The sequence below is a fragment of the Bubalus kerabau genome, chromosome 5 (genome assembly GCF_029407905.1).
Source record: "Bubalus kerabau isolate K-KA32 ecotype Philippines breed swamp buffalo chromosome 5, PCC_UOA_SB_1v2, whole genome shotgun sequence".
NCBI lineage: Eukaryota > Metazoa > Chordata > Mammalia > Artiodactyla > Bovidae > Bubalus > Bubalus kerabau.
In genome coordinates, this window is record NC_073628.1 from 45012602 (window position 1) to 45038303 (window position 25702).

At 40.9% G+C, this 25702-nt stretch overlaps 2 protein-coding genes across 3 annotated transcripts in view; both read right to left on the minus strand.

Annotated features, from left to right (window-relative positions):
- CTSC (cathepsin C) overlaps positions 1–7901 on the minus strand; it is a 44051-nt gene extending 36150 nt beyond the window's left edge. The window contains exons 1-3 of one of the 2 annotated variants that reach the window (XM_055581573.1): positions 7654–7884; positions 5425–5570; positions 545–629 (exon numbers count right to left, since the gene is read on the minus strand). In XM_055581573.1, the coding sequence (XP_055437548.1) occupies positions 545–629; positions 5425–5570; positions 7654–7825 (403 nt within the window). In that variant the 5' untranslated portion in view covers positions 7826–7884. Of the gene's footprint in view, positions 1–544; positions 630–5424; positions 5571–7653 lie in introns of both variants that reach the window. The other variant, XM_055581572.1, reaches the window with a different exon arrangement.
- Positions 7902–7998: 97 nt separating this feature from the next.
- LOC129654218 (histone H2B type 1-K-like) lies at positions 7999–25473 on the minus strand. The gene is made up of 2 exons (XM_055583744.1): positions 25215–25473; positions 7999–8129 (listed from the first exon to the last, which is right to left on the minus strand). The coding sequence occupies exons 1-2, from the start codon at positions 25471–25473 to the stop codon at positions 7999–8001; spliced, it is 390 nt and encodes a 129-aa protein (XP_055439719.1).
- Positions 25474–25702: the final 229 nt, after the last annotated feature.

Consider the following 25702-nt stretch of genomic DNA (forward strand, 5'->3'; position numbering starts at 1 on the left):
TAAAAAAAGATTCTTTTCTCCCTAGCCAAGAGTCTGTTCTGGGAAGGAACCCATTTAAAAAGACACAGGTGGTGTCTCATAGGGATGAATGACAGGTATGCTAATTTCTGTCATTAGGAAGAGCCACCTTTTCTACTGGGAAGACACATCTAAAATGCCATGGTCTCACACAGGTCCCTCTTGAGTCATTCTAGGAAAAGAATGAGTAATCTCAGGCAGCACAGCTACTTCAAGGACATGAACTGAATTGGGGCCATCCTCTTCTTCACTGAGTCTTTACCTTTTTGGTTTCACGTCCGCTTACGAGCGTCACGCTTGAGAAAGCTTGTGTGTAAACAGAGCATACTAAAGTGAAAATACTGCAGGCAGGTAAGAAGCGGCAAATAAGCAGGCTCAAGCACAAAATCTGTAAGAAAACCATCATCTGTCTATTCTCCAACTCCCTCTCCCTGATGAAGAAACAAACATTAACTTGCCTAAGCCACCAGGGAGGAGGGAAGCTTGCATTTAATAAGAAAGTTAGAAGTATTTCAATGGAGCTCACCCAGTTTGTTCCTCAGATGTGGAATATCATACATCCCCACAGTTCCCAGTTGCATGAAAAACTGACTGATAAGATCAGTGACATCCTATGAAAGGTTTACAATGGAAAACTCAGTCATTACGTTGAGATTAAAGCATCATCATGAAAGAAAACAAATGGCTAAGCGTCTTCTGATTCTTTTCCTCAATCGAAACACTTTAAAAAGTAAACATCAAATTATTTAAAAGAAAGACAAGACAACACCTCATTTTGGTGTATTCAATCTATATTAAAGCAGGTAACTCTATCTCAGTAATACTCTGAAAGTTGAATTGTTACATCTTAGAAATAAACCCAGAAGTCACACCGGAAAAGACCACACGAGACTCCCAAATCCTTTGCTGTAGAAAACACATGATTTCTGGCTGTTGTAACAAGCCTGAAATTTGCAAGTCACTAGCACACAAAATGGGCAAATAAATCCTCTGGTATGGATTTCCCAACATCTTTGTTTTGAGTACCAAGCTGCTTTAGAGATACTCATGGTAGAGTTTTCAGCTTACAGTTCTACTAAGACTGGTAGGTCCCAAACAAAAACTCAATTAGAAAATCAGTGAACTTTGTTTAACTATCACCAAATAAGTTTTTCAGCCATTATGAGTCTAGCTTCTATGTACTCTCTTTAGCCTTTGAGTAGTTTAATCTTCAAAATATAAACTGAGTTCATTCTCTGCTGCTCCCTTTTACCGTCTCAGAAAGTAAAAGGAGAAACAGCAAAACGTTCGAAAGCCTATTCAACTTAAGGGTATCCTTTGGAGCTGAGTCTGTTTCATACCACTTCCTTCCTTGGCAATCAGGTAGAGGACAGTGGAGAGGAGCGTTACACATGCTCATGGTAAAAAAAAAAAGGACAAAGTACACAAAAGCATAAAGAAGAAAAAATAATCACTTACCTACCCATCACAAAGTCAGTCATAATTAAACATCCTTTATATTGTTTTGTTACATTGTGTGTTTTCATAAAAGAAGTTGGTTGTTTTTTATCTGCAAGTACTTTTCACTTGCAGAGGTGTTGGACTTATAATCAAATGGCAATGCTATTAAAAGCTGATCGTCTTAGAACTGGTCTGTGGCCAGAACATTATTTTAAGGGAAAACTGAATTCAAATGTCTCTAGGAAAGTTTTCATTTCATAGGCCATAAATCAAATTACTGCTTACTGCTTTACATAAAGTTGTTTCAGATGTTTAGGTATCTGCCTGGGTGAGCCCTAAATTCATTTGAGTTTGTAATCCCCCCCAGAGTGTTCTGATCACTGAATCTACGGTGAAAGCTGAGTAGGAAAAAGTGTCTTCCAAAAATATAAACCTAGTGCTTCCTTCCTGACTCACACAGTACATAAACTTTCAGCGTCAAAAGATTTCCTTCCAAACTTTTATCTAGCTTGAGATCATACATTACAAGAAAACAAGATCATCCTACTCCACTGCCGATTTCTTAAGCAGTTAAAACCAAGGGGAAAAAAGCCTAAAAAGAACAAATCATGAAAAATTCTGCTTACTCTCCAGATGAGGCCAGAATAAGGAGAACTTAATACAGCACGTTCCTGGCAAGAAAAGTGGTGCCACATGGCTCCAAAGTTGGAATGTAGGAGAATGATGCGGAAGCTGTCTGCTCTGAACTGCAGGCTGAGCCAGGGGATGAGGAGTAGGCACCGAACAGGAAACCTTGCCCGCATCACCTGCTCAACACACTCGAGCAGGAACAACCCTAAGAACCAATTTCATGAAAGCATATCTGAAACAGGGCGAAAGGAAACAAGTGGGAGAGTCTGTTATGAGTCAGTGGAGAGACCTGAAATCCGGCTGATTCGCAGACTTGTAACAACGGAGGGTATGAATGACAAACGTTGGTCAGACATTTCTGCAATGGCAGTTAGTTGAGTGAATTAGGATAGCAGTTAGCTTATGTATGATAGCTGAATAGTAAAATACTGCTTATATTTTGATAACTGCTCTTTAAAAAAGTAATTTTCATTTAAAAGTTACTTCTAAAATCAGTGGGAAGAAAAAAATCTCACGTGCCTCTGCGTAAATAGGTGCCCTTTGTTGGGTCACAACATGGTTTCCCCAGCACCGCTGCAGGAAATACCCTAAACTTTGGGTAAAGTCCAGCAAGACTTTTATGTTAAAAAGTGTTCCCCCAAAAGTATTTGTCCTATTATGTAAAGTCAACTCCACTTTATCATTTTTCCTAAATTTGCTAAGTTTTGCTACTCTCTATTACTTTTCCTGTTGAATTTGCTAAGAGAACATGGCATTTTATCACCCTGGAAAGCATGCTTCTCTGGAACTACTTGATTATGTTGAGAGAAATTTTAAAACCATATATCCTGTTATGTTCTGCTCTGCTTACGAAATTATGACATCACATGACCTAACCACAGACGTAGAGTGTCTGATTTTTCAGCAGGAAAAGAAAACACAGTCCTGATAATGGTTCTGGTCAAATGGACACTTTAAAAAAATATACTGAAATCAGTAGCAAGAGAACACTCTTGTTATTTTTATTACTAATGAGAGGATGCCATTCAGAAGCACATGATCAGGTAGGGTTCTACCCTACAACAGAGTATACAATGACTTCCCAATTATGGTTGAGAACACTTAAAACCTTATTTGGCTTTAAAAAGCCTTTATTTACCTGAAAATAATGTTCTGAGGCTACAGAAAAGTGCGAAATCTGCTTATACCTTCAATCTAAAGAGAAATAAGAGCTGACCCTTGAACAAAGGAACAGCACAGGGTTTGGGGCACCAATCCTGCAAGTAGCTGAAAATTCACCAATAATAAATAGCCAGCCCTCCACAAACAGGGTTCCACATCTAAGGTATCAAGCAACCTTGGATTCTCATCTGCAGATTCAACTAACCTCTGATCGTGTAGTACTGCAGCATTTACTATCGAAAAAAAAAAAAAAAAATCTCTGTGTAAGTGGGCCCATGAAGTTCAAACCTGTTATTGTTCAAGGGTCAGTATGGCTGGTAGCCATACCCTCTGTCCTCACCACCTCCAGACTCCTATTCAAGCTGAGAGCAGACAAACCGATAGGAAAATATTAGTGGACGGAAATTGCCCTTGCCTCTTTCTGATTACATCTCGGATAATTGACGGTGTCATCAGAGGCTCCACTACCCATTTCTCCAAGTCTACCCAAGTGAAGAATGAAGTCTTCCAAGCTAAATGGGTAAAACCATTTATTCATCTATTTATATACTACACCCTATCTTGTACTTAAATAATTCAGGCAACCTATTTCTCAACTGAATTCTACTTCACTTGCATGTTTTAAGCAAATATAGACTACCTGTTTTGTATCCACAGAAGAAAAAGGAAAGGGAGAAAAAGGGAAAGGAGGGGCAAGAGGGTACATGGTAAGAATTGATTCGAATCTCTCTTTCATGGAGCATCAGGTCCACAGGCATTGACTCCCAACCTCAAGGCAAAGAACTTTTAAAGGACTGTAACAGAGTACCAGTAAGAGGTCTCCAAAGCCCTAGGCCTATCAAAACGTAGATCAAGAATTATATTCAGATGGAATCACATTTACACACTACCACTTTAAAAGCTCATACAGATACTCTTAACAACTTTTAAAAATACATAGTATCTATAGGGTGATAGTATCTAGGGGTGATAATAAAAAATATTTAATAAATGGTCAAGCATGGGCTTCAACTAATAAAGCAGACCTCTGGCTTGCCAGTGGCCAGCACAGATGGACTAGTTCCCACCAGCTGAAAAGCAGATAGCCAATCCAGGTGAGAGGAGACAATTTTTCCTGTCTCTCTTTTCTTTTTTCATGTTAAGAAGGGGTCCTCATAGTTAAAAAAAAAAAAAAGCATTATGATTCTAAGACATTTGACTCAGATTACATCACAACCCACATAAGGAATCACAATAAATTCAAAAACTCGTCTTTTGCTGGTTCTTTGTCTTTCTTCATCTTTAACAGACTCATTCCCTCATGTTTCCACAAAATCCTGTAATTGCTTAACTCTTAACCATTTAACCGGTTAACTCTTACCATATGTTTTAAATGCTATCGACACTATCCCTTGATAGAGTCTCTATTTATTAACCTTTATTTATAATAAGAAACAGCTAGTCTCAGGCTTGTGGATTCAACTTAGTTAAGCCATTTAATACTCTGCAAACAGGAAGGATATCTGGGACGGACTGCAGTTTGTGCCCAACTGTTTTACCCTAGAGCATGTCTGCAATTAGAAGCAGTGTGTAAGACTACCGGAATGGACATCACTTCTTTCCTGGTGAGAGAAGAAAACCAGCTGGGCTGGTGGGGCTACCTTTTACTTTAGCCCAAGGGGTAACTCCAAGGCTCTCCATCTCTTTGAGCTTAGTCAAATAAGTTATTCACATTAATATAAAGTACATGACATTATTTCAATGAGTCATTCAGGTCAATTTCTTAGAGCTAACAAACAATGGTAAGAGGGACAGTATAATAACCTCAAGAAAAATTTATAAAATTCCTATCTTTCCTACAGATTCAGTACAAAGCCAAGTAAGCAATTAGAAATAAAGGTGTAGTAATAAAGAAAATAAATTAAGTATTTAGTCATACTTACCAAAATGTAAATTTAAATACAGATGGATTGCACACATTCAACTATAGATTCGGTGTGTGTGTTTTTTTTAAACCAAAGTCATAATTTTAAATAAAGTGGCAAAATTACATCATCTAATTTCTCCTTTGAAAAACTGGTACAATTCTGGTTATCTTCCTAATCTAAAGTTCAAATACTGAGGGTCTCCCTATTAGAAGAGTCTTCAGATATCAAATCATTGGAAATAATGAATGCATATTCCAACAAAACTTACCTTAAAAAAGGCGAACCATTTGTAGTCATTCAACACAATCTCAAAGCCTTGATTGTAAATGATGGTGAAATGGCCGGAATTGCCCAAGTCATCATATGCTGTATCCAACTTCTTGAGGTGCACAACCACTTTTTTTTCTGGGGGTCCTAAAGAAAAGAAAATACACAACAAAGGAAAGTTATCTGGACTTCGATGGGAGGTCATCTCATCAGTAAGTTCTGTTATTTTTAAGCAGCTTTCTTTTCACGCTGCTGAATACCAGGGATCTGGCTTATGAAGATATCAGAGTGTGTTGTGGCCTCTTTCTGAATAATCCCAGAGGGGTCTCAGGCAAGCCTGTGAAGTGAAGGCTCAAAAAGATATATTAAGTAACCCATCGCGTAGAGACCCCCAAAAGTGCAGCCACCACCTTCCCAGAGGATCCAAGCACTAAAAAAAATTTTCCCTGAAGAAAAGGAGAAATAGGGAATGTTGAAAATGACAGACAGAAATGGAGAGAAGACAAAATGGTAGTCAAAAAGTGGAAATATAAAAACATAAAAACATCCGCTATCAGGTCATAAGAACAAAGGACAATGATCTCTTCAAAGAAGAAATGGGGTATCTTTCTCCAAAACGGCTACAAAGCTCAGAATCTAAATCCTTCCAGTCTTCAGCAAACTCAAGGTTTTTATCCTACATAGCTGATTTATAACAGGAACTAAACTTTTAACCTTCAGAAAATGGGGACTCAGATTTGTCTTTAATGATTAGATTAAGGTCAAAGTATGGTATATGGGCAGAGGCTGCCTGAAAAGGATTCTGTTTGTCCACTCTGGAAGTTTCCACACTGTACACAAATTTTCCATGCTTCCTATTACTGCTCTGAAATAGGAGATTCCAAGGGCTTCTCAGGTGGCACTAGTGGTAAAGGCCAAGGCAGGAGACACAAGAGAACTGGGTTCGATCCCTGGATGGGGAAGATCCCCTGGAATACGAATGGCAACCCACTCCAGTATTCTTGCCTGGAAAATTCCAAGGACAGAGGAGTCTGGCGGGCCACAGTCCATGGGGGCTGTAAAGAGTTGCCCAGGATGAGTGCACACAGGAGATTCCATGTGACAGAACAACCCAAATCCTGATCTCCCTTCTGCTTTGGACCTCCAAGTTCAACTTTTAAAAGAGAACATGATTATAATGCCCCATACTATGAAGTGCCACATAGTCATTTGGAGTCGGACAGCTGAGTAAGTCTGTTCAGTGACAAATGAACTGGCAATCTTTGTTCTGTTAACAAGGAAATTGTGGCCAAGAGCTTTGCTCATTCTGCAGAAGCCACAGTGTGGTAAGGGTCTGAGTAGAACAAGAGTGCCTCTCCTGACCCAAGACTGTGTTTTTCCTCTCCCTTCTCCCTTTGTCCTCAGGATAGCAGTGTTATCTGAGAGCATATGAAATGTTCTAGTGTGTTCAAATGTTGTTGTTCTGTGGCTCAGTCGTGTCTGACTCTTTGTGACCCAGTGGACTGCAGCAAGCCAGGCTTCCCTGTCCTTCACCATCTCCCTGAGTTTGCTCAGATACAAGATACTGAGAGCCTTCCGTGAGCTACACATTGTGCTTGGCTCCCTGCATTTCAAATTACTGGCTAAAGAGGTATTTAAAAAAAAAAAAAAAATTGTATACTACATGCCCTGCAATACATGAACCCATCCTGCAATGCATGAAACTGTGGAGGGGTACCATACCAGAAGCTTTCTCAGACTAACAGCATCAACACAAGTCCAAATCAAAACCTCTGGGCATAAGGGCTCTTTTCCACAATCAAATAAAAGGAGAAAAAGTTAACAGCTATATTCTCAAGAGTCTTTAAGCTCATTTTAATCTATCACAATGAAATACTGAGGATTGGATGGGGAGATAAGATTGCCTGGTCTCAACTCTCTTCCAAACAAACAAAAAACAAGAAACAAAACTCAAGGGAGAAAAAAAAGTTACTGCAGAAAGTGTTGAGGGCCCAGGAAATAATCAAGACCACGTGAAGTTAGAAGCGCTCAGCCTCTCCACTCTGACATCGCCGCCCTGGAGCGAGGGGGGCGCTCGGAGGCACCCCAAGTCCAGCCAGGACTTCCTGGCCTCCCGCCAACGCGGCCGGGGGGGGGGGGGTCACTGCGGGGACAAGGGTACAGGGACCGAAGCGCAGGAGCCCCGGGCAGACCCAGGGAGGAAGCGGGTGCCCAGGCGCCAGCGGCTTACCCATCACCGAGCAGTTGACATCGCGCTGGGAGCCGCTGGGGCCCACCTGGAAGACCCAGGTGCCCAGCAGGTCGGGGTAGGTGCAGTTGGCAGGCGTGTCCCCGAGCACGGAGCCAGCGCCACAGACGAGCAGCAAGAGCGCGGCGAGCCGCGAGCCGGGCCAGGGACCCATGCCGGCAGAGCCGGGAGGAAGCGGGGGCGACAGAGAGCCGCGGCGAGCCGGGCGGGACTGCAGCCACCGCGGCCGCGCGCGCCTTAAAGTCGGCGGAGGGGCCGGAAACGCGGCCCGGCGGGGGTGGGGTCTCGGGCGGGGCTAGGGGTCGCGCCCGGGAGTCGCTCCGCCCCTCAGGTGGGGCTCGGGGCTCGCGGGTCAGCCGTGGGCCGCCGGCTCTGGGGTTCGGTCGCCCGGGGACGGCTCTCCGGGGGCGGGAGAGCCACCGCCGTTCCGTGGGCGCCCAGGACGCGCTCCTTCGCTCCTGGAGGGGTAACGGAGGGAGGGAGACTGAGAATAAAAAAGAAAAATAAAAGGCGGGGGGCCGTACAGAGTCAGGCCTGCGGGCGAGGGGAGAGTGAAGGTCAGAGAGAAGCAGGAGCCAGGTGCGGAGGCAGCGGTGAGGGGCTGGCGGCATCCAGGCTGGGAAAGAGGTCCAGGGCACGCGGTCTAACTAGGGCAGCTTTCCTTACTTGCTCGTCGTCCCCACTTAGTCCTCACTGGGTTAACTTTTTTCCCCTCAGAACTACTTTACATGCGACCACCAGCACACTCCCACCCACCCCCCCCGTTTGAAAACTGCTCTTCCTTCCTTTTCCCAAAACTTTCTCTGCCTTTTTTTTTTTTTTTTTGCTGGATTTTGTCGGTTTCCTGTTAATGTTCTTGGCCTGTTGTCTACAGGAGAATTCAGTTGTAGTGCAAACTTGCAGTTTTTGTGTATTAGTGTTTTGTTTTTTTGTCCTCCTGTTAATTTTATAGGATTTAGTTGTGCTCACGCGCCGGCAAACGCATACAGGCACTGAAGCTCTTGTTTTACAACTGAAAAGCTTCAGGCCCAGAGAGAGGAAGTAACTTGCCCTGGATGAGGAAGGTGGGAGAAAGCCGGTCTTGTGATCAGGTTTCAGAGTGCCAGTCTGATGGCTGGTAATTATTAAGTAGCACGATTTCCAGATGCTTCCTTGTTCAGTTTAATTATCACCCTTTTCTGTGAGAGCTGCTGTCTTTACTGTCTGTTGTTGGAAGTCGGGGCTCCTTTCCTGCACAGAGTGTTCTAGGCGTCAGGCTTCTAACATCATCAAGAACAAGTGATGAAGAAGACAGACTTTCCTGTGTTCCTGCCAGGGCACGTTCATTTTGCCCTCATTACACTGGTTTCAAATAAATATTTTTATGTCCACCTTTTCCACCAGATTGAAGGAAGCAAGTCCAGATTATTCACCTTTGTCTCACTAGATAATGGCTTGAAAAAACTAAGGAAGTGTCCTAAGGTGTTAAAGTAAATTCACTTAATAACCTTATCTTGGTTTCTAGGCCTGAAAGCCAATTTCAATTTGGCAGAAGGCGTTGCTGTTGAAAGCTCAGAAATGAAAATACTCTCTAATATAGTCACAAACTGCAAAGGCATGGGTGGGGCTAACACCCTTCTTCAAGGTTTTATTGCCGTTTACTTAGGATGAAAAGCTGACAGCATGAATTAAACTAGCCCATTTACTGTTCAGAGATAACACTCTGACAGAGAAACAGCATTTCTAATCTCTGAGAAAATGTGCCATTGGTTGTTAAAATACTAAAACCTATATTAGATCATCAGTTATGAACTGAATAATCAAGTTGAAAATTTCTTTGATCGTGCAATCAAAGTAGCACAAACAATTGTGAAAAAAGTTGAAAACACATCTCTAGTCAGTGAATAAATAGGAAAGAATCTTGAAGACTTCTTAACCTAATGGATTTGTTTTGCTATTTGGAAATGAAGATCCAGAGATAATAATAACATCACATTGCCAGTTACTAAGATTTAGGAATAAACCTCAGGTACTTTGACTTTCAATTTAGTTTATTTCCACTAATCTAATAATTCTCAAACTAGTCCTCTCTCCATTAGCAGGGGAAAAAACTAGTGATTCTCAAATTGATCAGATGTAAAGTTTTATTTTTATAACATATTTTATAGAGACCTTTTGCTAATTTGAAATGAAATTCATATATAAGCTTATTTGAAAAGTACCGATAATATGAAAGACAAAAAGATATTTTAAAAAATTAAAATGAAAACAGGAAAAAAATCTCATTGATATGACCACAGAAAGTAAAGGCAAAAGGTGTAAATATTGAGGAAAAGATATTTTAGATAAAGTTTAATACAAACACCTGTATTTCATTACCTAAAATGCTCATGTATGAATGTACTGAAGAATAAAATGAGATATTCAGATACTTGCATTTTATGTCTCTATGTAGAATTGTAAAATTGACAGGTACCTTTTTTCTAAGAATAGAAATTATTTCAGTGAGTTTATAACTCAAATACCCCTTAGTCTAGTGGATGTATTTTACTATAAGGAAATGATCCAGAGATGACAGTATCTTGAATGAATGTCACAGTTGCTTTATCAGATGTCATGCTGGAAAACTCTTGGTCAAGTTCCCAGCAGAACAAAGTCCAATTGATTTATCTAAAAGTTGCATTCCTGAAAATTTCATATATTTCAAAGGATATGAAGTAAAAGTCAATTTATGTGCAAACCACAGTTTGGTACTGGGCTCAGATCATTTTAACTAGATTTATAAAGAAGTAGCATTGCTTATCAGACCTCCCTGGTGACTCAGATGGTAAAGAATCCACCTGTAATGCAGGAGACTTGGGTTGGATCCCTGGGTTGGGAAGATCCCCTGGAGGAAGGCATGTCAATCTACTCCAGTATTCTGGCCTGGAGAATCCCATGGACAGAGGAGCCTGGCAGGCTACAGTCCATGGGGTCACAGAGAGTGGGACACGGCTGAGTGACTAAGCACAGCACAGCATTACTTGGCAGTAATTCTCAAACTGCTGGATGAAAATGACCAGATGCATATGCATCTCTTTGGAATTTGCTAGAAATGTAGATTCTTGACTCCCAGCCATACCTACTGAATCAGTTCCCAACTATCTTATGTTTTAACCCTTTCAAAGGATCCTCAGATAGCTGCAACTTGAGAATCACTTAGATTCTCAGAGATAGCTTAGAGATGAACAAGAACTTGTATCACACTGCCTAAGTTTGAAGCATGGTTCTGCTACTCACCAACTATTAATATTTTGATCTTGAGGAAGTTATTTGACTTCTCTTTGTGCCTTAGTTTTCTCATTTATAATGTGCATAATTGGTGTAGACCTATGACTACCTCATCTAGCTTTGAGAAGACTGAATGAGTTAATACAGATTCTACAGACAACTGACTACATTTATTAGTAGTATATATTACTACTAGAAAACTATCTTTATTAGACAGTAGACTCCAAATCCTGTTTCTCTGCTATAATCCTAGCACCCTCAATAATTCTGGCACACAGTACTCACGTATTTTTTGAATGAATGAATAGTATCATGGACATAAATATAGCTATATTTCATGTATTTGGCAAAGAGCTTCTTGATTCCCATATTCCTTGTGAATAAGTTTGAAAGTCACTGTTCAGAAATGCATATCAAAACAAAGAAGGATCAAAGAAATAGACAAAAAATTTGACATATCAATGTAGAATACCATTTGGCATTCTACATATCTGGCATTGGTAGTCAGAGTAACAACCATAATAATTTCATTTATTTATGACTTTAGTGTGTTTGTCACTGAGTCATGTCTGACTCATTGAGACCCCATGGACTGTAGCCTGCCAGGCTCCTCTGTATCCATGGGATTCTCCAGGCAAGAATACTGGAGTGCGTTGCCATTTCCTTCTCCAGGAGATCTTCCCGACCCAGGAATCAAACCAGGTCTCCACCATTGCAGGCAGGTTGTTTACTCTCTAAGTCACCAGTGAAGCCCATTTAGGACTTTACATTTTATCAAGGTAATTCACATATATCATCTCATTTAATTATTACACACTTGTGTGAGCAAGATATTACATGATTTCAATTTCACTGGAGACAGAACTGAGGCTCAGAGAATTTATTAGGGGGTAATGCCTGGGAACTTCCAGATGTTCAAGCTGGTTTTAGAAAAGGCAGAGGAACCAGAGATCAAATTTCCAACATCCGCTGGATCATTGAAAAAGCAAGAGAGTTCCAGATAAACATCTATTTCTGCTTTATTGACTATGCCAAAGCCTTTGACTGTGTGGATCACAATAAACTGTGGAAAATTCTGAAAGAGATGGGCATACCAGAGCACCTGACCTGCCTCTTGAGAAACCTATATGCAGGTCAGGAAGCAACAGTTAGAACTGGACATGGAACAACAGACTGGTTCCAAATAGGGAAAGGAGTACATCAAGGCTGTATATTGTCACCATGCTTATTTAACTTATATGAAGAGTACATCATGAGAAATGCTGGGCTGGAAGAAGCATAAGCTGGAATCAAGATTGCCGGGAGAAATATCAATAACCTCAGATATGCAGATGACATCACCCTTATGGCAGAAAGTGAAGAGGAACTAAAAAGCCTCTTGATGAAAGTGAAAGAGGAAAGTGAAAAAGTTGGCTTAAAGCTTACGATTCAGAAAACAAAGATCATGGCATCTGGTCCCATCACTTCATGGGAAATAGATGGGGAAACGATGGAAACAGTGTCAGACTTTTATTTTGGGGGGCTCCAAAATCACTGCAGATGGTGACTGCAGCCATGAAAGTAGAAGACGCTTACTCCTTGGAAGGAAAGTTATGACCAAGCTAGATAGCATATTCAAAAGCAGAAACATTACTTTGCCAACAAAGGTCCATCTAGTCAAGGCTATGGTTTTTCCTGTGGTCATGTATGGATGTGAGAGCTGGACTGTAAAGAAAGCTGAGCACCGAAGAATTGATGCTTTTGAACTGTAGAGGAAGAGATGGCTGGTGGCATCACCGACTCGATGGACATGAGTTTGAGTGATCTCCGGGAGCTGGTGATGGACAGGGAGGCCTGGCGTGCTGCGATTCATGGGGTCGCAAAGAGTCAGACACGACTGAGCGGCTGAATTGCACTGAAATGAATGCCTGCAAAACAGAACTTGGAAAGGGAAGAGGAATAGGAAGGGAAAGTCTCAGACTCCAGTGTAGTTCTGACCTCTGTGAAAATGAAGGAGGATCAATCTGAGAGAAAGAGGCTCGGGACTACTACTCTGAGATAGTGTCAGCCGGTCCAACAGGGAACTCTTGTGTGATGACACCCATGCAAGAGCTTGCCTTGGGAAAATGCCGAGGCCAATGGTCAATTCATGGTGCACTTCACCATTGTCCTGGACTGGAAAACTGAGGTGGTTCCTGAAGTCACTGCAACCGGAGTCTGTCAGCAAACTGCACTCCTGTGACACCTTCTCTCTTGAAGAGAAATAGGAGTAAAGTACCACCTGGTGGCTACAGTGGGCCACTTCTATTTAAAATAAGAGGTTGCGCCACAAGAGTAAAAAGAGAGCTGAATTATTTGTTCAGATCTTGTGATGCCCCAAGTGCCATACTCTGCTTTTCTCCTTCTGATCTCCTAGGCAGATGTCAAAACTCTCTCTTCTGTGACCTTATGTTCCTGTGTTCACAGTTCACTATCATCATTTGATTGACTGCCTTTTCCACTAGAGTCCATGCTCTATATGGACTCTATGGACTATTATTTTGTATCTTAAGATTTTGTCAGTTAGCCAACTCATTCATCCTCTCAATAAAATTAATGAAAGAAAGGAAGGGAGGAAGATAAGCAAGAAAAAAGCAGAAGGTTTCACACCTTTACAGAAGGCAGAAGGATTAGCTTTCTGTGCATGAAAACTCAACTGATGAGAGCTTATCTGGGAAAGATCACAGGGTTGCTTAATAATGCTGCCTAGGCTGGTTGATTGTACTCTGCCAATATTTCACAGACTTTTTGTTCTTGGCATCCCTTTACGTTCTTAAAGATTATCAGGACTCCAAAGAGCTTTATATGGATTATATCTGGCAGTGTTTACTCCATTAGGACGAAAGTAAAAAAAAAAAAAAAAAAAAAAATTAACAATTGACTTACTCATTTAATAATAATAAAATGAAAGTGGCACTCTAAAATATAGCATGAAAAAAATCAGAAGAGTTACATTGTTTTACAGTTTTGCAAACTCTATTGCCTGGCTTAATTGATGGATGCTATATTACCTGTTCCTCTACTCCATTTGTTATGATACATTGTTTCAGTTGCAGTATGTGAAGAAAATACAGTATTATACAGACTTAATACTTGAAAAAGAAATAGCCTGTCAACCCATGAAGGAGTCTCATGAATCCCCTGGCTCCTTGGACCACATTCTGAGAACTTCTTCACCAGAATAATTTTACATTCTGAGATTCTCTCACTGTCAACTACTGAAAAGTGTGTGCCCTTGGTCATGAGGTGAATAGGGACAAGCAGAGATGTGTTTATGTGACCACGGACACAATTCCAACCATGGAAAAAATCCACTCAAGCACTTTTTCCACAGTGTCTTTTTCCAGGAGTAGGAATATTGTAAGTTTACTTAGTTAAGATACAGAAATAGAAGGAAGTTACCTTGAATTTGATGCAATGTGAGCTGGTGAAAGTGAAGAGGAACTAAAAAGCCTCTTGATGAAAGTGAAAGTGGAGAGTGAAAAAGTTGGCTTAAAGCTCAACATTCAGAAAACGAAGATCATGGCATCCAGTCCCACCACTTCATGGGAAATAGATGGGGAAACAGTGGAAACAGTGTCAGACTTTATTTTTCTGGGCTCCAAAATCACTACAGATGGTGACTGCAGCCATGAAATTAAAAGACGCTTACTCCTTGGAAGGAAAGTTATGACCAACCTAGATAGCATATTCAAAAGAAGAGACATTACTTTGCCAACAAAGGTCCATCTAGTCAAGGCTATGGTTTTTCCTGTGGTCATGTATGGATGTGAGAGTGGGACTGTGAAGAAGGCTGAGCACCAAAGAATTGATGCTTTTGAACTGTGGTGTTGGAGAAGACTCTTGAGAGTCCCTTGGACTGCAAGGAGATCCAACCAGTCCATCCTAAAGGAGATCAGCCCTGGAATTTCTTTGGAAGGAATGATGCTAAAGCTGAAACTCCAGTACTCTGGCCACCTCATGCGAAGAGTTGACTCATTGGAAAAGACTCTGATGCTGGGAGGGATTGGGGGCAGGAGGAGAAGGGGATGACAGAGGATGAGATGGCTGGATGGCATCACTAACTCGATGGATGTGAGTCTGAGTGAACTCCGGGAGTTGGTGATGGACAGGGAGGCCTGGCGTGCTGCGATTCATGGGGTCGCAAAGAGTCGGACACAACTGAGCGACTGAGCTGATCTGATCTGATCTGAGCTGGTGAAGGTAGAAAAATAACAATTATGTTTTCTCTTTGAATAGTTCATCATTGTTTGCACAGTACATTCACATATTGTGTCAATATGATAGCAATCTCCCAGATAGTATTACTCCCATTTTAGAGATAAGAAAAATGGGACTTAGAAAGGATAAGTGACTTTTCTGTGGTCAAACTGCCAGTGAGTATAGATCTGATAACCAACAAAAAGCCTCCATTTTTAAGTTAGAGTGTTAGAATGAAATTAAGCACGTGAAGCTTTGTCTGCTTGGGTGAGAGTCAGATACAAACTTAAGAGAAAGAAAAGTTCTACAGCAGATGCATGCTGATGCAGCTGTGAAACTAAGAATTGCTGAGGTAGTCTCTACTGTTGATCCTGTTCTCAGTTCACTATTTCCTTCTGTTAAATAAACCATGTTTTTGAAATGAGAATTTTGAGAAGCTTTACTTTTTACTGATACACCAGGATTATCCTGTAGGTCAGGAGTCCACAACCCTCGGCCACAGACCAGCACACACAGCAGGAAGTGAATGGCAGACGAGCAAGCTGCACTTCCTCTGTGTTTACAACTGCTCCCCATAGCTCACGTAACCACCTGAGCTCAAGAAAACAAGCTCAGGGCTCCCACTGATTCTGCGCTATGGTGAGCTGTATAATTGTTTCATCATCCATCACAATGTAATAATAATAGAAATAAAGCACACAATAAGTATAATGTGCTTGAATCATCTTGAAACCACCCCCAACACCAGCACATACATATCCACACCACCCCCCGCCCCCACCTGGAAAGATTGCTGCTGCTAAGTCACTTCAGTCGTGTCCGACTCTGTGCGACCCCATAGACGACAGCCCACCAGGCTCCCCCATCCCTGGGATTCTCTAGGCAAGAACACTGGAGTGGGCATGGAAAGATTGTCTTCCACGAAACCCAGCCCTGGGGATGGCTGCTATAGGTCACACAAAGGGAGAGCAACCCTAGAGACCCAATAAATAGTGAATGTCTCCACTTTCCTCCTTTCCCACCAACACCACTCTGGGCCAATAGGCTATCATTGCTTCCTGGTCGATCAAATTTACCTTCTAGTTTCATCCACTGTTTCTTGAATTTATGAAAGCCAGGAACTTAAGTGTCATCCTTGACTCATTTTTCCCCCCAGGGCCCCTACCCAAGCTGATCTGCCAATTTATCATACTAAGTTTGTTTTACTTGCACCATTTTTTTTTTTATTGAAATGTAAACCATATCAAGGTACTCCCAATGTTGACAAGTGGAATACTTCACAATAGGTTACTTTTGTCATCTTCGAATAAAATTATATAATATCCTGTACGATATGCCCAACTTATTCCTTCATCCCCCTAATTGTGTCAGGAAACTCTGCCTTCTGTTAATCCTCAAACCTTCTAGATTTTCTGTCTCGATTACCTTTGTGCTTTATCGTCCTCTCTGCCTGAAATAATTTACTCAGCTTTCCCCACGACCTGTCATTCTCACTGTATGAAATTCTCACTGATAAATATTTTATCCCTGCAGGAAGGGATCCTCTAATCATGCTATCTGAAGTGGCCTTCTCTAGCTCTCTGTTTTATTGCTGTTTCTACGTAACAATGATAAATGCCTATATTTATTGCACTTTCTTGTTTATTGTGTATCTGTCCCACCCGAACAGAAGCTCCATGAGGTTTGGGCCTCGTCTGTCTTGTTCACCACTGTGTCACCAGGACATAATAGATGCTCAATAAATATTTATTAAATGTTGATTGAAACCACTTACTCTACAACTTTAACAATCAGGTTTATGATGTCAGCTTATTTTCAGCTTATTATGGTGAAAGTCGTTCAGTGGTGTCCAACTCTTTGCGGATCCATGGACTATACAGTCCATGGAATTCTCCAGGCAAGAATACTGGAGTGGGTAGCCTTTCCCTTCTCTAGGGGATCTTCCCGACCCAGGGATCAAACCCAGGTCTCCCACTTTACAGGGAATTCTGTACCAGCTGAGCTATGAGGGAAGCCCTTTCAACGTATTAAAATGAAGTATTTTAAACAACCCTATATCATCACCAGGGTTAGTAATGTGATTCTTGGGAAATGAATGCAGTTTCTCAACTTGGAGAAACTGATAGTCTTGACCTTTAGATCAGTCTCAAATTTTCATGGGGCAAATGTCGTGTCACCCGATAAATGTTTATATTTCTCATCTCATGCTGTTCACTTTCAGAGATATTCAGCTTGTAAGGGACCAACTTTGCAGCCCCAGCAATATCTGAAATTTTAAGTTTATATACCTGTGTGGATTAGCTTCGAAGTTGTAGACACTGACCTGGAACTATTTCATATGCTATCAGCAGGTCAGGGGGTAAGCACACGGAGGACAAGAGGACCATGTCTTGCTGTTCAGTCACTCAGTTGCATCTGACCTCTTCGACCGCATGGACTGCAGCACGCCAGGCCTCCCTGTCTATCACCATCTCCCTAAAGTTTGCTCAAACTCATGTTCATTGAGTCAGTGATGGCATCCAACCATCTCATCCTCTGTCACCCGTCCTTCTCCTCTTGGCACTTTATTTCTAAAGTTTTGCAGTTCAGTTTGACTCCCCTTCTTTCTCTAGGTTGTTGCCAAAAGGGAAACATGAAGTCAAGGTAAATTCTAAAATAGCAAGCTGTAGAGAGTCTTGGCATGAAGATAGCCAAACCAGCACAGGGTGGCTGATTTAAAGGTCAAGACTATCAGTTTATTCACATTGAGAAAGTGCATTCCTTTACCAAGAATTACATTACTTACCCAGGTAATGATACGGGAATGTTTAAAATATTTCATTTTGATATGTTGAAAATAAGCTGAGATTATTATTACTTTTTACTTATTTAATTGACAAGATCAAACTGATTTATGCATTTATCTCATTTTTTAAACTAGTACTTAGTACTTCTTAGAATTTAAATATAGTTAAATATTTAAATAAATTAGTTCAGATTTAGTTAATGTAACAACTTGAGCCGAAAAGCTCTCAAATTTATCATCATTTTCATTTGTTCCTATTCCTTCTTTTTTTTAGAATCCCTTCTTAATCATATTTGTGTTTTTGTTATATGAGATAGTAAAACTCAATAAATTACATTAAATATATTTTGCCATTTGCTACAGATTTTTCCCCTTTCCATCTATACTCTGCCAAGAAAGGCAACTTTTGTTCCCTCCCTGGTGTGAACACTTCCAAATTTTCTGCTAAAATTACCCAGTCACTTACAAATATGAATAAGAAACAAGGCACATATGTTCAGGGTACAGATTCTAGATACAGAATGCCATGATTTGAATCTTAATATCACTTCTTACTATGTTCAGAAAAGCTGTTTATATTCTCTGACACGGTTTCCTTGTTAGCAAAACTGGGATTAATAATAGGCCCTCCCTCATAGGGATGTAGTGACGTTCTGACTGAGTTAATAGGTGAAATGCTTAGAATAATGCTGTCAACTAGTTTTCATTCTTTCGTTCTCATCAACCTCATTTCATTCTTAATGAAGTTCTTTCATTCTTTTTTTTTTTAAAGACAAAAGAATACATACTTTATTATTTGATTTATATACAATTACAGAAAATGAAAGCTGATCTATAATGACTAAAATTAAGGAATAAATTAACAAGGTTCATGAGGAAACTTTTTTTGGGTGATAAAAGTGTGGGGTATCTTGACTAGAATGTTAGTTTTCTGGATGTATACATATAATAAAACTCACAAAACTGTACCCTTTAAATTATAGATTAATGTACATTAATTATATTTCAAGGTATTTGTAAAAGAAAAAAGGAGAATAAGAGAGAGACTTTTTAACAGAATGATCTTCACACTAATTCCAAAGGTGTAACTCAAGGGTGTTATGGAGACTGGGCCTTGGCTTTATTTTTCTTTGGAACTCCTGGTCTTTGAAAGGTTGTTGAATCACGCGAATACACCGGGATTCTTGGCCTCCAGAGGAGAAGAATTCAATCCGGGGCCAGAGACGAGGCTTGATCGCGCAGAGCTTTTGTGTAATAAAGTTTTATTAAAGTATAAAGGAGATAGAGAAAGCTTCTGACATAGGCATCAGAAGAGGGCAGAAAGAATACCTGCTTGCTAGTGTTAACAATGAGGTTATATAATCCAAAGAATGTCTGGAGGTTGTAAAGACCTCATGAGACCTACTCCCATAATTTACATTTTAAGATAACAGAATTAGCCAGAAGGTTTAATCCAAAGACTGTCCTTAGGCAGGATACATTATTGTTACATAATCCTAAGGAATGTGGAGAAAGAAAAAAAGTTTGTCCTTTCTTCCTCCTTGAGAATTCCAGACCCCTCTCTCCTTGGGGACCCCTAGACTCCCTATCAACCTGCCTAGGAACTGACTCTCTCATTCCCCCCTTTTCTTTTAGGAGAATTATGTTGCCTAGGGAAAAGGGGCATCGTTCTCGTTCCATAACTACTTCCGAGCTGACAAGGGGCTTTGTCCCTAAATTGGTGAGGCAACATATTCTCCTAATCCTCATAATGAGGGTATCTGATCCAGGGGCCCCAGATAGTAGCTGGAGGAAGCTACAGCAGTAGCAGGAGTTTGAGCCACCATTTGTAACTTAAAAGCTTTCATGCGGCTAGAAACAAATCCAGGTATACAATTACAGATGCAGGGAGCAAACAGCAGAAACACAACATTCAGAATCAAAATCAAAAGTCACATTATGTCCATAGTTAAAGTGCAAAGTGTTGCACCAGTCCATTTTAGGGTTGGTAGATGTCATCAGATGAAGAAGAGGCATCGCATGTGATTGTTGTCGAAGGTATTTACAGACTTGGAGAAAGTCTTTTCCTTGAAGTGGGGATGTCCACCACGGGAAGCCTTCCACTGATGAAGAGGGGAGCGCTCCGCAGACCCAGCAGTTAGACCGATTGTGGAATGCAGCATAGGAGTGAGCCCAGGACAGGAAGACATTGTCTTGAGGATCCAACGGCAGACTCAGGATATTTGGAGTCAGCAGAAGTAGACTCACATAGACTATCAGGCCCATCCGCTGGCCTTTGCTTAACTCTAGAGCTCGGGTCGGGGCCACAAGCTCCGCTAACTGAGCACTGGTTCCCTGGGGGAGAGATTTTGCTTCCAAAACCTGTTCAGCAGTCACCATGGCGTAACCTGCTTTATGCTTTCCATCCTGAACAAAAGAACTGCCATCTGTAAATATTTCCATGTCAGGATTGTCTAATGGGGTATCCTTTAGATCCTCCCAAGCTGCATAGTTTAAAGTTAGGAATTGAGAACAATCGTGATCAGGTGTTTCATTTTCCTTCTCAGGAAGGAAAGTGGCAGGATTTAAATTTCCACAAACTTTAAGCTTAGTTACTGGTCCTTCTAACAACAATGACTGATACTTAAGAAGCCTACTGTCTGTCATCCAAATATTAACCTTAGAATTTAAGATTCCACTCACATCATGAGAAGTCAGTACAGTAAGGTTTCGTCCATTAATTATTTTTAAAGCTTCAGGTGCTAATAAAGCCACTGCCCCAATTACTCTTAGGCAGTGGGGCCACCGACGTGAAACTACATCTAATTCTCTGCTTAGATAAGCAATAGGTTGCTGGTGAGGCCCTCGGGGTTGTGTCAAAACTCCCAGTGCCACACCTTTTCTTTCTATTCTTAATGAAGTTCTTTCATTCTTAAAAATACATTAGAGAGATCTCTTCACAGCAAGAAATTGAATTCATTTTAAGGAAAATAGCTGCATGGTACTTTCCAGGTGGCACAATGGTAAAGAATCTGCCTGCCAGTGCAGGAGACACAAAAGATGTGGATTTGATCCCTGGGTCAGTAAGATCCCCTAGAGAAGAAAATGGCAACCCCCTCCAGTGTTCTTGCCTGGAAAAGTTGGCAGGCTACAGTTCATGGGATTGCTAAGAGTCAGACATGACCCACTGCGCACACGTGCACACACACACACACACACACACACACACACACTGCTAAACATGGTCCACAGATCCAAAACGGCCTCACATGTGCTAAAAATCCACGGTACCAAACCTAGATTTAATACCTAACTGCAGTTTTGACCTTCAGTTCAGTTCAGTTCAGTCGCTCAATCATATCTGACTCTTTTCGACCCCATGAATCGCAGCACGCCAGGCCTCCCTGTCCATCACCAACTTCCAGAGTTCACTGAGACTCACGTCCATCGAGTCAGTGATGCCATCCAGTCACCTCATCCTCTGTCGTCCCCTTCTCCTCCTGCCCCCAATCCCTCCCAGCATCAGAGTCTTTTCCAATGAGTCAACTCTTCACATGAGGTGGCCAAAGTACTGGAGCTTCAGTTTCAGTATCAGTCCTTCCAAGGAACATTCAGGACTGATTTCCTTTAGGATGGACTGGTTGGATCTCCTTTCAGTCCAAGGGACTCTCAAGAGTCTTCTCCAACACCACAGTTCAAAAGCATCAATTCTTTGGTGCTTAGCTTTCTTTACAGTCCAACTCTCACATCCATACATGACCACTGGAAAAACCATAGTCTTGACTAGACAGACCTTTGTTGGCAAAGTAATATCTCTGCTTTTCAATATGCTATCTAGGTTGGTCATAACTTTTCTCCCAAGGAGTAAGCGTCTTTTAATTTCATGGCTGCAGTCACCATCAGCAATGATTTTGGAGCCCCCCAAAATAAAGTCTGCCACTGTTTCCACTGTTTCCCCATCTATTTCCCATAAAGTGATGGGACCAGATGCCATGATCTTCATTTTCTGAATGTTGAGCTTTAAGCCAACTTTTTCACTTTCCACTTTCACTTTCATCAGGAGGCTTTTTAGTTCCTCTTCACTTTCTGCCATAAGGGTAATGTCATCTGCATATCTGGGGTTATTGATATTTCTCCCGGCAGTCTTGATTCCAGCCTGTGCTTCTTCCAGCCCAGCATTTCTCATGATGTACTCTGCATATAAGTTAAATAAGCAGGGTGACAATATACAGCCTTGACGTATTCCTTTTCCTATTTAGAACCAGTCTGTTGTTCCATGTCCAGTTCTAACCGTTGCTTCCTGACCTGCATATAGGTTTCTCAAGAGGCAGGTCAGGTGGCCTGGTATTGCTGTCTCTTTCAGAATTTTCCACAGTTTATTGTGATCCACACAGTCAAAGGCTTTGGCATAGTCAATAAAGCAGAAATAGATGTTTTTCTGGAACTATCTTTTTTTTTTCCATGATCCAGCAGATGTTGACCTTACTCCCAAATAAAACCTTGATCAAGCAGTTTGGAATTTTCCGGTTAGAACCAACGAGGTATTCTGAGCCTTCTCCAGTCTACTACTCAGAGGAAGAAGAAGCAACCTTTTATATATTTATAAATTATTTATTGCTGATGACTTATTTTTGGGGGACTCCAAAATCACTGCAGATGGTGACTGCAGCCATGAAATTAAAAGACACTTGTTCCTTGGAAGAAAAGCTATGACCAACCTAGACAGCATATTAAAAAGCAGAGACATTACTTTGCCAACAAAGTCCATCTAGTCAAAGCTATGGTTTTTCAAGTAGTCATGTATGGATGTGAGAGTTGAACTGTGAAGAAGGCTGAGTGCCAAAGAATTGATGCTTTTGAACTGTGGTGTTGGAGAAGACTCTTGAGAGTGCCTTGGACTGCAAAGAGATCCAACCAGTCCATCCTAAAGGAAATCAGTCCTGAATGTTCCTTGGAAGGACTGGTATTGAAACTTACGCTGAAATATGTTGGCTACCTGATGCGAAGAATGGACTCATTTGAAAAGACCCTGATGCTGGGAAGGATTGAAGGCAGGAAGAGAAGGGGACGACAGAGGATGAGATGGTTGAATGGCATCACAGGCTTGATGAACATGAGTTTGAGCAAGCTCCGGGAGTTGGTGATGGACAGGGAAGCCTGGTGTACTGCAGTCCATGGGGTCACAAAGAGTCAGATAACTGAGTGACTGAACTGAATTGAACTCCTTGCCCCCACCCTCTTTTCTATGAAAGCCTTCCATTTTGTGGCACTTATCAGAGCTCTCTTCTATTTATTAGATTCATGGGCTTCGCTGGTGGCTCAGCAGGTAGAGAATCTGCCTGCATTGTGGAAGACCTGGGTTCAGTCCCTGGGTTGGGAAGATCCCCTGGAGGAGGGCACAGCAACCCACTCCAGTATTCTTGCCTGGAGAATCCCATTGACAGAGGAGCCTGGCGGGCTACAGTCCGTAGGGTCACCAAGAGTTAGACATGACTGAGTGACTAAGCACACACACATCCTTGAATAACACCAATCATGTCTTCAAATTTAATCAATTGAATTTTGTTTTTAACCAATACTTCAGTTCAGTTCAGTCACTCAGTCATGTCTGACTCTTTGCGACCCCATGGACTGCAGCACACCAAACTTCTCTGCCCATCACCAATTTCCGAAGCTTGCTCAAACTCATGTCCATCCAGTCAGTGATGGTAGTGGAAGTGATGTAATTCCAGTTGAGCTATTTCAAATCATAAAAGATGATACTGTTAAAGTGCTACACTCAATATCCCAGCAAATTTGTAAAACTCAGCAGTGGCCACAGGACTGGAAAAGGTCAGTTTTTATTCCAGTCCCAAAGAAAGGCAATGCCAAAGAATGTTCAATACTTAAGGCATTGAATACTAAGGTATGTAGCAAATCCATTTAACTATTGTTAAATGGTCATTTGTGTTGTTTCTAGGTATTTAGCATTATTTTTTGCCAGTGCAAACAATATCGCAATAAGAAATTTTGAATACACATACTTTCTGTAGCTCCTTTTATTTCCATAGGAAAGTGACAACCATATCCTTTCCTTACAAATTATATTTCCTGGGTTGTTTTAAATGCTGTAAGTTGTTGTAAAATTTGATATTTTAAGTTGTTTCCAATTGAAATATTTTAAATTATTGCCATTTAATTTTAAATTTGTATTTTGGAGGCACCTAAGTTCTGCTTTTGTATATGGTATCATATTTTTATTTAAGGCAATGATGATAGTGCTGTTTATAAAATAAACCTTATTTTCCCTCCAAATTAAACACCAAATATGAATATATTCAGTTCATTAAATACTAGAATATTTTGTTTTGTTTCACTGATTGATTTTAAAGCAAGTTTGCTTCCTAGTCTTCTTTTTCATGTTTTTCTCAGCTCCCACTCTGTATAAATCTTATGATTGCTTTATTTGTTTCAAAATTTTTTTATCATTTTCAAAATTGTATGCTCTTGCTACCCCCTCTAATATTTTTTTAATTCAATGGCTCATTCAGTGAAATTAAATTTGGGATATTACTTTCAAGTAACCAATTTCGGGTATTTTTTTATTTGTTTATTTTTTAACCAATTTCATCTTTTATTTGGAATAATTTTTTGTTTCTACTTTATTGGGTTTGTTTTGCTTTTCTTTTCTTAATTTGTTAATATGAGAACTTAGCACCTCACTAAAGGAAAAAAAGTCTTTTCCTTTAATAATAAAGGTGTATTAGGCTCAGGTTTTTTTTTTTTATTTTTTTGAAACAAGTTTTAACTGCATTCCACAAGTTACCACATGACATACTTGTTTTTCTTTGTAATTTAAAAAGTTTATAACTAAGGTTTAATATCTAGTTGATTCCATTTTTTATTTCAACTGCTGCTGCTGCTGCTAAGTCGCTTCAGTCGTGTCTGACTCTGTGCGACCCCATAGACGGCAGCCCACCAGGCTCCCCCGTCCCTTGGATTCTCCAGGCAAGAATACTGGAGTGGGTTGCCATTTCCTTCTCCAATGCATGAAAGTGAAAAGTGAAAGCGAAGTCGCTCAGTCGTGTGGGACTCTTAGCGACCCCATGGACTACAGCCCACCAGGCCCTCCGTCCATGGGATTTTCCAGGCAAGAGTACTGGAGTGGGGTGCCATTGCCTTCTCTGTTAACAGCAGCTAGGCATATTATATTTACTTGGAGCTGGTATACTTGGTGACAGGTTAGTGCCCTCGGACACGGCGTGCTTGGCCAGCTCCCCAGGTAGCAGCAAGCGCACGGTGGTCTGGATCTCCCTGGATGTGATAGTCCAGCGCTTGTTGTAGTGCGCCAGGCGAGATGCCTCGCCAGCGATGTGCTGGAAAATGTCCTTGAGGAAGAAGTTCATGATTCCCATGGCCTTGGACGAGATGCCGGTGTCCAGATGGACTTGCTTCAGCACCTTGTACACGTACACGGAGTAGCTCTCCTTGCGGCTGTGCTTGCGCTTCTTGCCATACTTCTTCTGGGCCTTGGTCACAGCTTTTTTAGAGCCCTTTTTAGGGGCAGGAGCAGACTTAGCCGGTTCAGGCATGTCTATAATGACAACACCCAACAACACAGAAAGATCTTTCTTATTTCAACTAGTTATATTTAATTTATTTTCTTTTTAAAAAAATTAGATTATGTTCTAAGAATGTAGCATATATAATATTAACATTTAAAATTTAAGCAATCATTTTTTCTGGTTAAATTTATGGCTTAAGTTTATGAGATAAACATTAAAAATTATGTTTTCTCTACTCAAAAGAACTTTGATATAC

Excerpts from the sequence above, each read along its gene's own strand:
- LOC129654218 (XM_055583744.1), bottom strand. The coding sequence starts at position 25,473 with ATGCCTGAACCGGCTAAGTCTGCTCCTGCCCCTAAAAAGGGCTCTAAA. Across the intron at positions 8,130-25,214 it reads CCTGGCGCACTACAACAAGC|GAGCGAAGGAGCGCGTCCTG; the intron begins GCTGGACTATCA and ends TTACCCCTCCAG.